The sequence below is a fragment of the Chamaea fasciata genome, unplaced genomic scaffold (genome assembly GCF_029207755.1).
Source record: "Chamaea fasciata isolate MVZ Bird 193981 ecotype frontalis unplaced genomic scaffold, bChaFas1.0.hap1 SCAF_3, whole genome shotgun sequence".
NCBI lineage: Eukaryota > Metazoa > Chordata > Aves > Passeriformes > Sylviidae > Chamaea > Chamaea fasciata.
In genome coordinates, this window is record NW_027094088.1 from 93468538 (window position 1) to 93485278 (window position 16741).

General features: G+C 38.8%; 1 protein-coding gene across 3 annotated transcripts in view; it reads right to left on the reverse strand.

Annotated features, from left to right (window-relative positions):
• The window catches only part of ARHGEF10 (Rho guanine nucleotide exchange factor 10), a 108451-nt gene that overhangs the window by 35008 nt on the left and 56702 nt on the right, over nt 1–16741 (reverse strand). For all 3 annotated transcript variants that reach the window (XM_066179818.1, XM_066179817.1, XM_066179816.1), the window contains 2 exons: nt 16490–16665; nt 1140–1255 (listed from right to left, as the gene is read on the reverse strand). In XM_066179818.1, coding sequence (XP_066035915.1) covers nt 1140–1255; nt 16490–16665 — 292 coding nt within the window. The remainder of the gene's footprint in view (nt 1–1139; nt 1256–16489; nt 16666–16741) is intronic.

A 16741-nucleotide genomic window follows, 5' to 3' on the forward strand; every position in this document is an offset into this window, starting at 1 on the left:
CAAGGTGAGTGTTCTGTTGCAGAGAGTAAAAGCTCACCTCAATGCTACAAAGCATCAAGGCTAACCAGTACACAGAAGTACGGATACTTCCCACTATCAAAATTCTATGACAGCTTAAGTGTTTTTCAAAAATAAAGGAGCTGACCACATTCCTCAACTAAATTCTTGTAATGTTCTTACACACATCTACCTGGAAACAATGACTGAATTTTAAGTTTTCAAAGTGTAGTTGGCTCTCACTGTCAGTGCAGGCAGAAAGGTTTTTTATATGGTGATGGGTGAATATCTTATGGTATATCTGTGCTATACATATTCCCAATTATGCAGAAGAAATTCACCTTCTAATACTTGTGAAGCTTTGTCCAAAAGCACTGTTTCCATAAACTTCATTCAGAGTACACACATTCACAAAATGTTATGTTTTATTTAATGCCTTAACTCTGATGCCAAGATATGTCAAGAGAAACTCAGCTTTCATATATTCATACATATATACACATTTGCAACCTGTGGTGGCAGGTAGGAGTTAAAAATTATATGTAACCACATATAAAACATATAAAGAACCAAGCAAAAAGGTAATTGTTTGAGGTCTCAAGACTTCATTTGGTGTTAAGCACTATATTTGTTTGCCAGAATATAAGCTATATCAAAGGGATGTGAATAAAGCTAAAGCAAGATACTTTCAAAATTCTTCTGAAAATCCTTTTATATTTTTGTGATTTATACTCAGTTTTAAGTACAGTTTTCCCCCAAAAGCCAGGATTATGAGCTTGGATGAGGATCAAGAACTTCCTCCAAACAACCATCCCCCTACTACCATGTCTTACTGCAAGAATCCAATGTCTTAACATCAAAATGTAATTCGGTTTCCATATAAGCCTATCAGCTACTGAACAAATGCAGACACTTGTAGCATCCACCAACACTTAAAAACAATAAAGAAAAACAAGATTAGAAGGACAGCTGTAATCTATTTATAACACTTAACAGTTAACAGTAAATGCATTACTAGAGGTAAAATTTATTCCATTTTTTGCAGAGAGAGCTAAAGAATGTCTTGCACAGACCCTAGGAAGAGGCAACTATACTACTTTACAAGAACAGACTTGAGAAATAAATCCAGCTTTGTTTATTACCTGATAGTTTCCTTTAAGGCTGCTTATTAATTGACTAATTTGACCAAGTACATTCAAATCATGTAAAAGGTTCTGCAGATCATGGTACAGTTGCCCTGGTCCCATATAGAGCTTGTCTGAAATTAATAAAACCATATGATTATACATAATAAAAAGATGCAATTCTTAGTTGAACGAGGAAAGTATCACAAAGACAATATAAATTACATCTTAAAATCAGAGTGGTTTATTTCTACATGTATCCTCAGAATTTCTCTTTGTTGCTCTTTGTTGCTCCAGCTGCTTCTAATGTCCCTGCAGACATAATTGCGAAATGCACCCTAGGAAATAATGGGCACTAGCATATATCACATACAACCTTTGCACATACAGGCATTACCACTGGCATTTCCTTTTAGATTATCTTCATGACAAGATTCAAGTTGTTCACCTAGTATGATGGACAGCACTATCTGCAGTTCTAACATCCCAAATTAGAATTGTAATAAATATCAAAGCTTCACTGCCCCCAAAATCTCTTGCTACCATGGAAGTGTTGTTTATCAAACAACAGACCTGCTGAACACATTAATGCAAACATCTTTGCTGGAGGATGTTTTTGGTTACATGACCAGCAAAAAAAAGTTATCTATAGCTTTTGCTATGATGGTTTAAAGTTCAATATTTGCTTTATTGATCGTGAGACAGTTCTGGGTGATATATCCATATCCTAACTCTAACACAAGCCTGAAATTTCACTGAACCACTTGGAATTTTACTGCAATCATGCTTAAATAAAAAAAGGATCTGTTCTAAAATCAGCACCAAATCTGAACAGCAGCAGAAGTATTTTATGCTCATAATCACTAAGTACAACGCTTATAAGGGAACAGTAACTCAGAAAAACACACTGATTAATAGGATAAGGTGTGCATTTAAATGCACAAAGGTTGCAAACCTCTGCTGATATACTCTGACTACCATGATGCTGGGAGTGGAATGGCTGTGTAATTCCTTTGGAAACAACACTCACTCTCCCATAAAAAACCTCACCCTGACTCATACAGAGTCAGCATGTTTCCATTGGGGTGGATGACAGGAACAGGACTGGATTATCTTGCCAGGAAACTCCTGCAGATTCTTTGGCTCACAAAGTGTAGTATCCAAATTATGGATCCTTCATCCCCAGCACAGCTTTGGAAGCCAGTCTGTGGGCAGCAAACACCCCTGGATCAGAAGGATTTCAGTGGCGTGCTGGCAAGAACAGGAGCTAAACACAGTGCTGGCTGCAGGCTCTGCAGAGGAGCAGGGACAGGAGCTGTGGCACCTGCTGTGGCTGCAGGGCAGAGGGTGCTGGCACAGCTACGCTGCCACATGCACCCTGCTGGCACCTCTGCTCCCCCCAGCCTGCAAAACACCACACACACAACCAGACACAAAGCTGTCCAAACAGCCTACGTCAGAATAAACGTGAAAAATAAACATGTATGAAAAAATGCTACTTAAATCATCAGTATAATTTCAGTTAGGTATCAAAATAACTATTTTCTAAAGACATTTTCCTGTTTGGAGGCATCATACAGATAAAGGCCATCACAATGATTTTCTTTAATGCAATTCATTATATTAAGCTGGAAGTCTGCCTTAAACCCTAAAAAGCATAAAATTTCAAGGGTCAAAGAAAATGGCTACTTTATTTCCGAGTTCTCCACTGCAGGAAAATGTAACATAAACCTGAAATATTACACATTCCCATAAAATTCCAAATTATTATCTGGCCTTTAACTCTTCTGGTAAATTGGATCAATGAAATTATTTTTGTGCATTGCACTTGTGCACCAAACAGGGGAATGACTCTACTTTACTACTGTTTACCCATCCAGATAATAGCTGCAACTATCATCCTCTTCTTTGCCTGCTCTGAATGTTAATTAAAAGAACAATCTAGCCTTTCTTACCCTTAAAACCAAATTAATCCATAAGAAAAGATAATTACATTTATTGTATACCATGAGAAGAAACAACTGCAAAGTAGGTCTAAGAAAAATAATTTTGAAATTATGGTCAGTTGAGTATTTTTGCAGTTTTGTTTAAAAAAAACCCAAACCAACAAACAAACAAACAAAAAAAAAACCAAAACCACACATCACTTCTTTTGAACTGCAGACTCAGTACTTTCATTAAGTTGCATTTACACTTTCTTCAACCCAAATCCTTGAAAATCTACACCTGAAAAGATGTAAAAACTTCTCTCCTTGTATCTATCTTCTTATAGCTTACACCTTTTTTCTTGCTAACATCCACAATAATTGTGATTTTTTAAGTACCAGAATCACTAGTTCCTACATGCATCAAATGGAGCTACTTGCAAAGAAAGGTGCAGATCAGTGTTAACAGGAAATCTGGTAAAATTGAGCTAAAAGCCATTATATTGTGTCTGGCACTGTAAAGAACACAAATGATACCATTCTCGCTCCAAATTTCTCCAACAAAAAGATAACTTCTGCAAAAAGAAATTTACACTGAACAGAAATAATTGTTTGACTAGTTGAGTTTTTGGCAGAAGTCCACTTACCTGTCATTTCCAAACTCCACTACTAAACAAACCAAACAGCTGCCATGAAAAGATTACTAAAAGTATTTTTGAAATTTAGTTTTGTGGGTTTGAATCTAGAGAAAATTTACAACAATCAGGCTGTGAAAAGCTGAGTCTGTGAGGCTTCACTTGTACATGACAGGTATTTTCACCCAAGCAAATTACATTATTCTTAAATTATAAAAGCCAGGGTCACTCTTTGTAGTTTGATAAAGACAGTTAGCAGACATTTTGTTTATTATTGTTTGGAGAACAGACATTAATGCAACATATAACAAGCAGAATCCAGGCAAGTCCTAGATGCTGCAGGACTTTATGCCATAGTCTTCAAGTGAGGCCATAAAGCAAGCTTTGACTGCTTACACAGATGGGCTTGCCCTGGGCAGTACATATAGATCCATGATGCCTGATAATCCTCTTCTTGAAGCTTCAAATAATCTTACAAATATCTTTGTTCCAGCCTTGGAAAGAAGATTTAAATCTTGAATTTCATTCAGTAATTGTCACCTGAGTCTCTTTTGTCTGCATCATGCATATTTTATAAGCTCTTAATAAGTCAAGATAAAAAGGATGCAATATGAATGTCAAAGCAAATAAACTAACCTGGCATTTGAAAGGCTGCCACACAGAAAAAACAAACAAAAGTAATTTGGGGCTCATTCATTAAAGGATCACATTTCTTAGTACAGGAAAGGAAGCACAAAATCAAAACAGTAAGTAATTAATGAGAGCCTGCTTCCATCCTCTGATGTTCTAGAAAAGAGAAACAGCCAAGCTAAGAAGACATTTTACTAGTCAAGGATTAGATCAATAGGCATGACTAATATCAGCCTTCCACCAAGGTCCTTAGTGGGCACAAACTGACGCAGAAAAATAAGGCTTCAGAAATCAACAATGATGTGGATTCATCAGAAGCGAGTTCTCCAAAAAGTGATCACTTGGATTTTGTTGCAAGTTATAGCAACTTAATCTCTGAACTGGATCCTGTAAGGGTTACTCACAATGTCTTTCAACATAGAACGGGCTTCTCAGTGGTTAACCAAACACTGACTACCAGTTGATCCTGAGAATTGTCTGATGGAGGGGGTTTTTCTTGAGTGGAGGTGGGGGAGAACACTACTCTGTTCATCAGATGTTTCTCAGTTCACAGCCACAGAATGGCTGCTTCAGCCCACACATGTTCCCTGACCATTCAATTGCTGGCTATTTTGGGGTGGGTGTTCACTCCTTTCATCCACAGAGAGTGCACTGAGAAACTCTTGGCTTCATTCCAAAGATACATGGTCAGTTTCTTTTGTACTGTGAAATGTTTCACAAATGATAAAGACATTTCCTTCTCATTTCTAAGCCACTCTTGTTAATCACCAAGCTCTAAAATAACTTTTTTTTCCTATGGGAAAAAAGTCCTTCATGGTTTTAGAGAAGGCTCTCCCCAACTCTACACGTCCTACAGAGTGTGCCTAGGCAGGAGAAGAGGCAGCATGCTTTAACCAATAACTACATACACAGCTTCAAAGGCAACTTTTTTGCATTCCACCTACAGATCAAGGGTGAAATCTTGGCCACGTGTAACCTAGCAAGAATTTTTTTTCACCAACTCCTTTGTTGCTAAGATTTTACCAGAGGAATTTGTGCCTCCGTGCAACAGGCAAGTTTACTGCCAACAACAAGTAATTCTTCCAAATACCCAACTCCTTGCTCGGCATTAAAATGAAATAGACTCAGGGTTAAAAAAGAAAACAAAACCACAACTCGGTTTAGAGGAAAGAAAGGAGGTTAAAGTTTAAATTGACTTTGTTGCTATGTAAAACTGGAGAGAAGATTCTGCTTTTATAACAACTTCTTCTTATGCGAAGATACATTTGAGTATAATACCAAACATTTATTTTACCTGCTTGTTTACGAGTGTTGCTCTCAGCACCACAGCTTCAAATTCATCAATTTTGCCTGGTATGAAGCAATTTTTATAACTGAAACAGACGCAATTCTAGATGATTTATACCCAGGCATTTTCAAAGCCTGCAGGAAACTCCCTGGGGGTGGGTAAAGTCAGTTTAACTTGGTTCAGGCAAAAGCAGAATTTGGAAGGTTGTGAATAAATATACACATGCTAAAGAAGTGTCTGTGTGCTAGTGACTGGGCAGAGGGGGAGGATTCCCACCTCTGGCAGAAGGCTGTATCTCTGGGGAGCACAGTGAGCAGCCACAGCTCTCTCCCTGCACAGCAGCTGCTCCCTTGGGATTGTCATCCGTCCAGTTCCCCTAAATTTTCAATTTCCATGGCTACTTCAAGCATATTGGTTATCATAATCCTGAACTGATCACATCCTATTCTTCCTTCCTAAGAATTACAAAGGCACACATTTATTTTCCATGTTGATTTGCTACCTGTAAACATTTTCTACTAGCCCTTGCTGGGTGTTCTGGTTCCCATTAGTGAATTACTATTTTATCACAGCACAGATTTACGCTACTAAAGACAGAGTAGATGCAATCACCCAAATTTGAACAAATTATCTTTGCTGGGCAAGCAAACATAGTAGCTCAACTGGTCCCATCCTATACTAAACTCCTGTTTACTCCCAATTAGAAGGATTTTCTTCAAATAATACTATTATATAAATCCAAATGTCACACAAATAATATAAAAGCCTCAGTGAATATACTCTCAATATTACACTATTTTTGGAAACATTTTTGTATTGTCCACCATGTTGAAACAAAATACTGTCAACAGACTGTTGGGTGTCTCTTCTACTGCAAAGTAACTAATATAGACAACATCTGCCTTGAATATAAACATAGTAATGACCTTTGCGCCACATAGTTCAAAACCACAATACATCAATACAAATTGCTTTTGGAAAAGCTATTTGAAATGAAGTGAAAACCAATCCATCATGAAAATTCAAGGATCTTATAAAGATTGCTTTGCTTCTGAGAGACACAGAGCCCTGAAGTCAGTCTCGTGTTGCACAAAATGGAAGAGCATGAATGCTCAAATGCAAAAACCACAACTGAAAGGCTCTTTTCCTGACTACAGCTCCAGTGTTACTGAGGGGTAACACAAAATTAATGATACGCATGAAGAACACGCCAGATTTGAAGACCACTGAAAGGTTGGTGTATCCCAAATTTGATTTGCCATTTGCAATCTGGCCTTCGAGGCTGAGCACATTTGTATTGCTTCCTCCCACTGAGCCATCTGTGTGCTTCCAGGTAACACACTGAAACGTCAAGTGTTATGAAAGGAAGAGATTTGGGAAAGTTTCAATCCTCATACAGAGCATAAAAATCACCTGGGATGGGGGAAGAAGCTACATATGTGGGAGGTAACTTCAAAAGCTGCTGCGTCTGAGGAAGGCATAACAAACTGGTACTTGTATAGGATTACATACTAGAAACAAATAATAAAAACTAGGCCCTTACATAACATTTCAACTACATTTTAACCTGAGAAGCATGCACTGTATTCTGGAAAGCAAAGTATCATAATACTAGATGAATTCTTGACCAGCTCGTAATAAACCTGACAGGAGATTGTTAACATATTTATGTTACACTATGATGATGCAGCAGTAATATATTTAAAACAATTTAAGTGTAGACAGAACTGTTCAATTCTTTAAATTTGGCTTTGATTGTCTTAGAAGAGTTTTGCTGATTTTTTTCCCTGAAGTAATGATAGGCAGACAGCATCCCACTGCTTAATTTATAATGCCCACCTTTAGAAAGGACAAGAATGGAGAGTGTGAAAGACAATGTCGTATCTGAAGTAAAATAGTTTCCTGTATGCCAAAGACCTTGATAATTACTATATAAAGGGAAAACCAGAAATTATTAATAAGGCTCAAGATTCAATCACTTCAGTTGAGGAATTCTTCTCCTATACTTGGTACTGAATCCTGCTCCTATAGATACACCAGTATGCAAAACACACTAATGCTTCACAGCTGCTCAGTGGAAGAGAACTTATCAAAGTCAGAAACAACATTCTCCTTCCACAGGTCTAGTGGAACTACTTTTCTCAGTACAAACAGAAAAGGAAATCTTTATGTGCCATTATTATACACAAGCTATTTGTTTCAGTAACTAACAAACAGAGTTGGCAGAAAGATTATGAATATTGGAAATACCAGAAACACTATAATTCATTTAGCAGTTGACACTGATGTTATGTAAAGTATTATTTCCTTTCCCTTTGCAAACTCCCTTGTCCCAGAACACCTAGATTGCGCTAGAGGGCTGGTGATGAGGACCCCCTTCTGTACTGAAACTTTATCTTGCACAGAACTTGACACATCCAAGCACCTGTTATAAACCAGAGGCACCTCTGATATACATCGTCCCCAGAAATTCTCTGAGTGTTAAAGCCAGTAACAAAGCAGATGAGGTTTTTAGATGATGGACTATCAACTTCCTGCATGCTGTATTATGCAAGCAAAGTCTCTGACAGCCCCCACATCACCATCTCCATCATATCTGTGTTTTCACTTGCTCACTCATGTTGTTCCTGTTTCCACAGATGCATCAGAGAAGCACAAGGGCAGGTTCAGTTTTCTTGTTTCTCCTTTATGAGAGTTTTTGAACATCCAATTGGAATTTGACGAAAATAGTAATAAAAAAAAAGTTGTCCAAAATCCTGGCTTATGGCCTAAACAAGTCCATGGGTCAATTTAAAGTTCATCACAGAACAGCAGACTTTCTGCCCTCCCCTGGTTTGCTCTTTCACAGTAAATCCAACTCATGATCTCCACAGTTGCATGCACCCAAAAAATCCGAGCCACCGTAAAGTCAACTGTAGGTATCCTGAGAGAAAAACCCCTGCCACGAGTTTTTGAGTGGCATCAGTCTCCAAGCAAAAGGGAAAACAGGAATCATGTCAGAACAAGAGTGCAGTTGGCAGCCACCAATGAAAAGCTGATAAGTGCAGCTACTCACATGTATCTTTGCAGTACAACCCTACCTTAGGCATAGTAACCTAGCACGGAAAGAAGAACAAGCATACACATAGTATTAGGTGATAAGCAATAAATCCCTTGAGTTTACTAGAAAGCAAACTATTCAGTTCAGACATGATGTAAGCAAGCAGTCAGGATACAGTCAGGATTCTCCATCATCAATCACCATGAAGAGCTTTATCATAAACATGATCTGACACTGTTCAGTCTAACACTTTAATCATGTAAGCATCCAAACATAATTTATGTTCTTAATTATTGAAACTGAGTCTCTGAAACTAATGTAATACTAATCTCAGTCTCTGAAACTAATGTATTAAATTAACTATTCTCACTGCCATGCAAGACAGGGGAGTTCTTCTGGTCCTAATCCCAGAATCAAATACTGCACGATACCCAGTACACAGAGTAGAGCTGGGATACGAACCTCACAAGTTTCAACTCTGAAAAAGTATTTTTAACATGCTTTACCTCACTGTCAGTTGCTAATACCTTTCTCTCAATTGGTAATCACATAAATGCTGAGACCTGTCTTTCTCATTCTATCAGATCTGAACATTGAAGAAATAGGTGGCATAAAAACTACCATCTAACCACAAAACTGCTTATTCACATGTCTCAAGGAATAGCAAGATAAAATCAAAAGCTTGCAACTGCAAGTAGTGAGTAAGGGATTGAACTCATAGTGCTATACCATTTGTGAATAAAATTATGCAAAATAATGGAAAACCACCAAGGAAATGTAAAGCCTCTGAGATAGTGAGACATAGTTCATACATTGACAGCATGGCTTCAAGATTATATTAAGCTCCAGCTAATCCTGACTGCACAGGGAATTTCAGATATAAAAGGCCATAAATATTTTTCCTTCTGACAGAAGCAGCTGTACTATGTCAGAGATTAAAGCAGCAGAGAACATGAGGGAGAAACACTGGAGCCCTGATAGGCTCATTAGAGCGGACCCCACAGCTCCCCAATGTCACACTAGCTGGGACAATGGTCGGGGTCTTCCTGGACTGTGTTCTAAACTGCAGTTCCTGGCTCTGTCCCCATGAGGAAGAAAAATGCTATAAACAAAGACTTGAGAGTGAAAGAAAAGAAGTGCCATGGCCCTGTCTCTCACAAGGCCCAAAGAGGAAGGCTGAGGACAGCATGGACCTGGAAGGGAGGTCATGGAGGTCTCCTTCTTAGGAGGTGTCCCTCCTAAGGAGGGAGAGGGGTCACACAGGACCTCTGGGATGCACCTGTATGGGCACAAAGGGTGAGGGAGAAAATGGGTGCTAAAGGACAAATACTGATATAAACAGGCAATGAAAGTACACGTGTGAAGGCATTTAAACAATGCAAGTACTGCAGGGATCCCAAGACAGGTCTGCAGGCAGTTGTAAACTGCCCAAGCTGCCAGAGGTTTACACTGGAGCTCCCACCAGACTATAACAACTCATGTGGAAATGGCACTGAGAGGAGCTCACCTCCCTCTTTCATACACACCAGCTGGGTTTCTATTCATTTTACTATTCTGTGTCATGATGTGGATGAGATCCCTGGCAACACAGAAGAAGGTTTATAGGAAGTAGATGACAAATCCTATAACTGCTATGAAAAATACAAAAGGCAAAGAGAAGAATCTCATCCTGCATGGGTGAGACAAGCATGTAACACCTAAATTTATCCTTGCCTAATCCACTAGATAGAAACTTCTGTCCTCTTAACAAAGTGAACTATTTAATGTCACCCCATTTGCTCAGATGAGCAGGATTTTTGGCACTAGATTTATTTAAAATCTTTGGTCTTCTGTTTGCATGTATCAGTGACAGTTTACATTTACAAACATATTAAATCTCCTTTAGTGCACAGCATTGTCTTCAATAACATTAACTTTAAAACACCTACATTATTAATCTTTATATATTTCACTGAGATGACAGCTAGTTCAATTAGCAAGTCATGCCACATCATTCTTTCTGAAATCTCATCACTAATGCTGGAGTTGATATGTCAGTTAATATTAGTTTTGCTTACTCTGGATATTGTACTATTATTGCCGTGCCTTAGGGGGATCATAAAGCTGACTTTTTTTTTTCTTCCCCAATTCTGTATCTCTCATTACAAAAACCTGCAAAAAAACCTAGCTTTAATGGCAATGGCTATCACAGCAGCAGTATCTCCAATTTTGAAAAGAGCTGCCATTCCACTGAGAAAGATGTTGTCAGGAAGAAGTGCACACTGTAGCCCATCGAACATCCCTCCCAGTTGCCCTGGCAACATGCAGAGGCCTACACAAAGTGATTGCATCGAGCAGAAAGAAACTTGGAAGAGAGGAATCATTTCTGCACTTCAGCATCATGTCACTACAACATTTGACAGTAAACAAACCCCACGGAGATCAAGAACACAATCAAGCGGAAACAGAGTACAAATGTATCCCTAGAAGTCTGAAAGAGAAAGGGGAACAGCCATGGTTTAGCAGCGCTGAGCTTTGCTCACAGTTACAAACTGTAAACCTGTGAAAGAAAAAAATGACAGTAAAATGCAGCCAGAAGCATACTAACATGATTTCTGACCTCACTGTTTTTTTCAATGCTCATCACTGCATGGATATATGGTGCAGATGGGTCTGGCTCATTTCCCCTTTCAGCCTTTAGACATATGGCTCAAATTGGTGTTTCTTTGCATAAGTAGCTGTCTGTGCTGTCTCTGTCTCCTGATCAACCTGATCAGAGCAGAACACTGCTGAGAGGCACTGGTTTCTCACCCAGATATGGCACGATGCTTAGGCCTCTCCCTTTGGTTCTACAGAGTCTCTCTAGTCTGAAATAAAAGTGTTGTGTAAAACTTCTCACTCACCCTTTTCATACTTGGGGACCCAAGAACAGTCAACCAGGGTTGGTTGCTGGTGCTGTGGCACCAAACCGGGATTTGCTTCAGTACAACAACAATTCACATCCCACCAACAGTTTGCATAAAGTGCTGCAAACTCATAATATGTGCCAGAAGTCTGCGAAACTGAAACTCTGGCCAGTATATTTGACTTTTGTTCCTATATTCCCATTTAAAAGGCAGTGAAATACACATATTCAGTGATTTTATGATGTACACATGGATGAACTGCAAGGGAAGGCTGTCTTCTGATTCTTCTAGAGGGGTAATACTGCATATTTTGGTAAGGAGCTAAAAATTTGCCCTTTGACTATACTATTTATATTTTGGAAAGCATATTTATAATATTTCGTATCAATATGACATATTAAAAACAAGTTGTATACACTGTGCTTTCACCCATCTTTTTTTTTATCATAAAAGTACAGGTAGCATTGAACTTCCTTGATGCCCTCTTTCCACATATTCAATCCAACTGGGAATCTGAAGAGGCCCCAGTTAACTGGAAGCTGGCCAACACTGTCCCAAGGCAAGAAGGATGACTGTGGTAACTACATGCCTGTCAGTCTTACTTCAGTGTCTCTCAAAGTTACAAAGGTTATTCTGAGGCTAGTGAAAAACACCTGAAAGACAACACAGTCATTGGTCCCAGGCAGAACAAGTACATGAAGCTGAAGTCCTGTTTAAGAAACTTAATTTCCTTTTATGACAAAGTAAGTTGTCATAAACTATAAACTTATGTAGTTGACAAGGGGAAGCCAGTTGATGTGACCTGGGAATTTAGTAAAGCTATTGATCTGAAACCTCTCACAGGTTTCTTCTGGACAAAATGTCCAGCACACAGCTGGATAAACACATCGTGATGGGTGAGAAACTGGCTCACAGGTCAGGCAAAAGGGTTATTTATAGAGAATGGGGTAGTAACATCGGACTGGTGACCTGTCACCAGTGGGGTTTCCCAGGGGTTCATTTTAGGCTCAGTTCTCTTCAATGTCTTCATAAAGGACTCCAAGGAATAATAAGTAACTTTACCAATGACACTAAATTGGCAGGAGGTGTTAAATCCCTTGAAGGCAGAGACACTCTGCAGAGAAACTTTGACAAATTACAGGGCTGGGCAATCACCAACCATAGGAAGTTTAACAAGCGCAGGTGCTGGATTCTGCAGGAGGGACAGGGCATCCCTGGATATAAGAACAGACTGAACACAGACACTGGAGAGCAGCCACACAGAAAGAAATTTGGGGATCCTTGTCAATGGCAAGTTGAATATGGGCCAGCAGTACCCTTGCAGCCAGGAGGGTTGTCCTAGGGGGGCATCTGATACAGCAGCACCAGCCAGGTGAGAGAGGTGAATTTCTTACCAACACAAGTAAATGAAAACCAAGAATACACAAATTTCTGTTCACACTGAAAATATTCCCCTGTTCCTATAGTAATTCAACTTTTCCATACTATGACTGTGTGCTTCTGCACACGGACTAACTGTGGTGAAGAGAACAGCAACAGCCTGCCAGAAACAATACATGGATTTACCAGGGGAAAAACTCTATCTCACATCTTTCTGCCAATGGTTCTATGGAGAAAATTAACACATCACACTTTTGGCACGTATATTAAATAAGTGCTTTCACAAAAATTGTCTGTCTGGGATGCCAGAGAGCTATACAGATTTTCAAGCAAGACTAACTCTAATACATGAAATAAGACTTTTCACTAATTTGTTGAGAGAAATGCGCTTTTTCCTCAAGACTGAGATTGCGAAATGTTTACTGGTTATTACTACAGGAAGCAAACACAAGTTGCAATTGCACTCCACTAAGAAAAAGTATTAGAATCGTACAAATAAACAACCCTGCCAAACAGCTGAGACTTCAATCCCTCTTCATGTTCGTCTATTGTTGGTGCTAGGGGAAAACAACAGGAACAAGGCAAGAGCACACCAAAGATGGGGCAGTTGAGCAGAATACACTCGAGTACAATTTTCCTGCTTTCCTGCCTCACATAGCCCCAGGACATATAGTTTTTCCTACCAAAATACAAATGGCTTATAACAAAAAAAAAACCACCAACCCCTGTGTTCTGTAGAATTCAGAGACAAAAGACTGCTATACAAAGTTCAGTGGGGTAGAAAACTGCCCATTGATGATTTTGCCAAGTCAAAACCAAGTTCACACAGCCCATGCTTTTCATCTTAGAACAGTACTAAAGCATGCCTTTGATTTATACATACTCATAAAACCTTTCAACCTTTCAGTTGCATATTACAGACTGTCCAAGATTAATTCAAATTCAGCTATTAATTTAGGACCTGAAGTAAAGTTTGCATCTTTAAACAATTCTGCTTTTTCTTGCAACATCATAGAAAACTAGAAGCACCAATTGCATTTACTCAATAATAAACAGCAAGACACAATTGTGACAGCTACTTCCTCACAGAAAAGGTTTTGGTGGAGAAAAAAGTGCAATGAAAGGGCAATGTGACTAATAACCAGTAATCCTGGCAAGAACACAACCTGAATCCATCAAGAATCCTTGCTAATCACAGCAGCAATGTCAGAATACCAATCTTACAGGAGTCAAGTACTCAACCTGGCATGTGGCAGATACAAACCAACTTTTCTCTGGCTTCCAGAAATGCAAGAAGTAGTCACTCTACTACTCAATGATTTTACACAGAATCACTATTATTCTGTATCTTTTCAGTACCCACAAACTGGATATGTAAGCTGAAAATCGGCCGGAGAAATGTTTTTATGTCTCGGGATTTTGCCCGCATCATCCCAAACTATTTTTGATCACTAGATTTTATTAAAACCACATACTATGAGGCCACTGGGATTTCATTGTATACTTTGAAAACAGAGTGAGATATACTTTTATGATGACTGTAAAGATACAAAGTTTCTAGCAGAGTAGATAGTATTTCTCTGTTAGCACTTTGCAACTTGTAGTAAACATCCAGTAGTCTCACCAACGATGTCATACTATCATATTAAAGATCACGTCATCATCAACTATAAAATGGAGCAACTTGGTGGGTGCAAATAAGAAGCAACACTGAACACAGTCTTACCAGTCTGTCCCTCTGCAGGAAGGCTGTACTTTCCGAGCTTTAGCAGCCAACTTAAACTGAAACTAAGGAGACAACTCTACAGAATAACTAACACAATTAGGTGTGTATTCAAACTTGTCTATAAAGACCAGTTCAAACAATTCTGCACTCAGAATAACAGCTAGTGCAAACACAGTAGTATGTGCAAAAACAAGGCTATTGATGTTCCTCTTTCATGATTTTTTTATATTCAATTTAGTTGGGTCATGTGGCAGAAAAGTTTGATTAAACCAGAGGAGGATTTTTTCAATATACCCAGTATCCTTCAAATCTTTTTTATTTCTTATCTTTTGATCCTTTTTATTAGAAGACTGAATTAATATAACAGAGCTTACCAAAAGAAAAATTAGTTCAGCTCACATTTTAGCTACTGAGTACCATTTAACCTGGAGGTTGATTTACAAATGATGTAGAGAGTCATCTCTTTCTTTGTGTGATACTGTCACCAAACACGATGAAGCTGAAAAACCTCAAAAGCCAAGAGGTTCAAGTAAGTTCTTCGTGACTGTTCGGTCAGGAGTTCTTGTTTCTCCCTTCATGCTTTTCTTCCCCATACAACCATGTCGACATGCAAGGATTTGGTCTTATCAGCTGTGAAACTGCTGCACAAAATCAACAATCTGTTCCTCCCACACTCACCTACAAAAGGGATCCCCAATTCTAAGAAATACACTTCTTTATATAGTCCTCTCAGGGTTATGCATACAGCAGCTGGTAAATTATAAGATAAAGGCTTTAATCATTATCTAAGTAGTCCATTATGGCTCAAAAGGAGTTACAAGAATTAAGCCATCCTTGAAACAAAGACATAAGTGCCCATAAAATTTTCTGTAGCTATTTACAAAGGGAGGAGCAAGAAGACCTGACAAGAACCTTCCTGAAGCATACAGGGGGTAGTAAATGCTACGCTCCGATGTTGTAGCATTTATGCCTCCTTATAGCGCAACTGTGGGAAAATTCTTGAAGCCAAGGGTGCAATATTAAATAAATGTAGTGTGAAACAATGCCTAGAGCTAGCACTGAAATCCATGTGAATTATAATCCACGAACAGGAATCAAATTACAATCTAGAAATATTAAATGCATTTAATGTTACAATATTTAGGCAAAATAACACAGGATATAAAAATAACTCCTTATGTATGAAAGTCTAGCTAACAAGTAAAGTCTTAAAATTCATTTTTCTCTTGAAGGCAGTTGGCGGACTCATAGTGGGGGTTAACTAGCAGAGAAGAATTTGTAAACTGCAGAGCTTGAGGTAATTTTTGGAGAGAGGCTAGGAGGAAATTACCTATTAACATATTGCTTCAAAAACATTCATTAAGGTTTTTTTCTAGCACTACTTTGACAGGCAAGATACCATGGGCTTGAGAGAAGTGAGTAAATTCTACCCTGCAATAACCACTTGTGTCCAGACTCTTAATCACAGCAACAGGGTGGCATGGTCACCTTTATTGAGAGAAACTTCTCTGCTCTAACTATGGGATAAAGAACAAAGGCAGAACCAGCGACCCATGAGACCACTGGTGCACCACACCAAACCCACATTTTTGCACGTCTGCACGCTGTCATGCTTTAGAACTCTTTACTCATTCATGTATAAAATTCTAAACTACAACAAATACAAGTGATTCATGTTGCAAGGCAGAAGCCTGACTGCCACTTTATTCTCAGTTTCCAAAGAAAGAGTCTCTGCTACTCTTCATGCTACAGAAATCTTCATGGACAAAATTCTATCCTTTGTTTTCAGTAGCCCACTGAATTTCAAATATGGATTTTAACAAAGTAGTCTGCAAAAGTCAGTAACTCCTGTCACTTACTTGGCTTAGAGTTAATGATGACATTTTCAGCAGAGAGCTGGGGTGGGAACCTGCAGTTGTCTCCTTGGCCCTCACTGCTGCCATACTCTATGACATCCACTTGTCCCAGCGGTACACTCCACTTCAATAAATACCTCTGGCCAGTTGTCACGGTGCCACTGCTTTCATAGGAAGAGCTGGAAGATGCACAAATTATTGTTGTGACAAGCAACTGTGTTTCATAGCATACTAAGTCATTATTTTAGCTTCTAA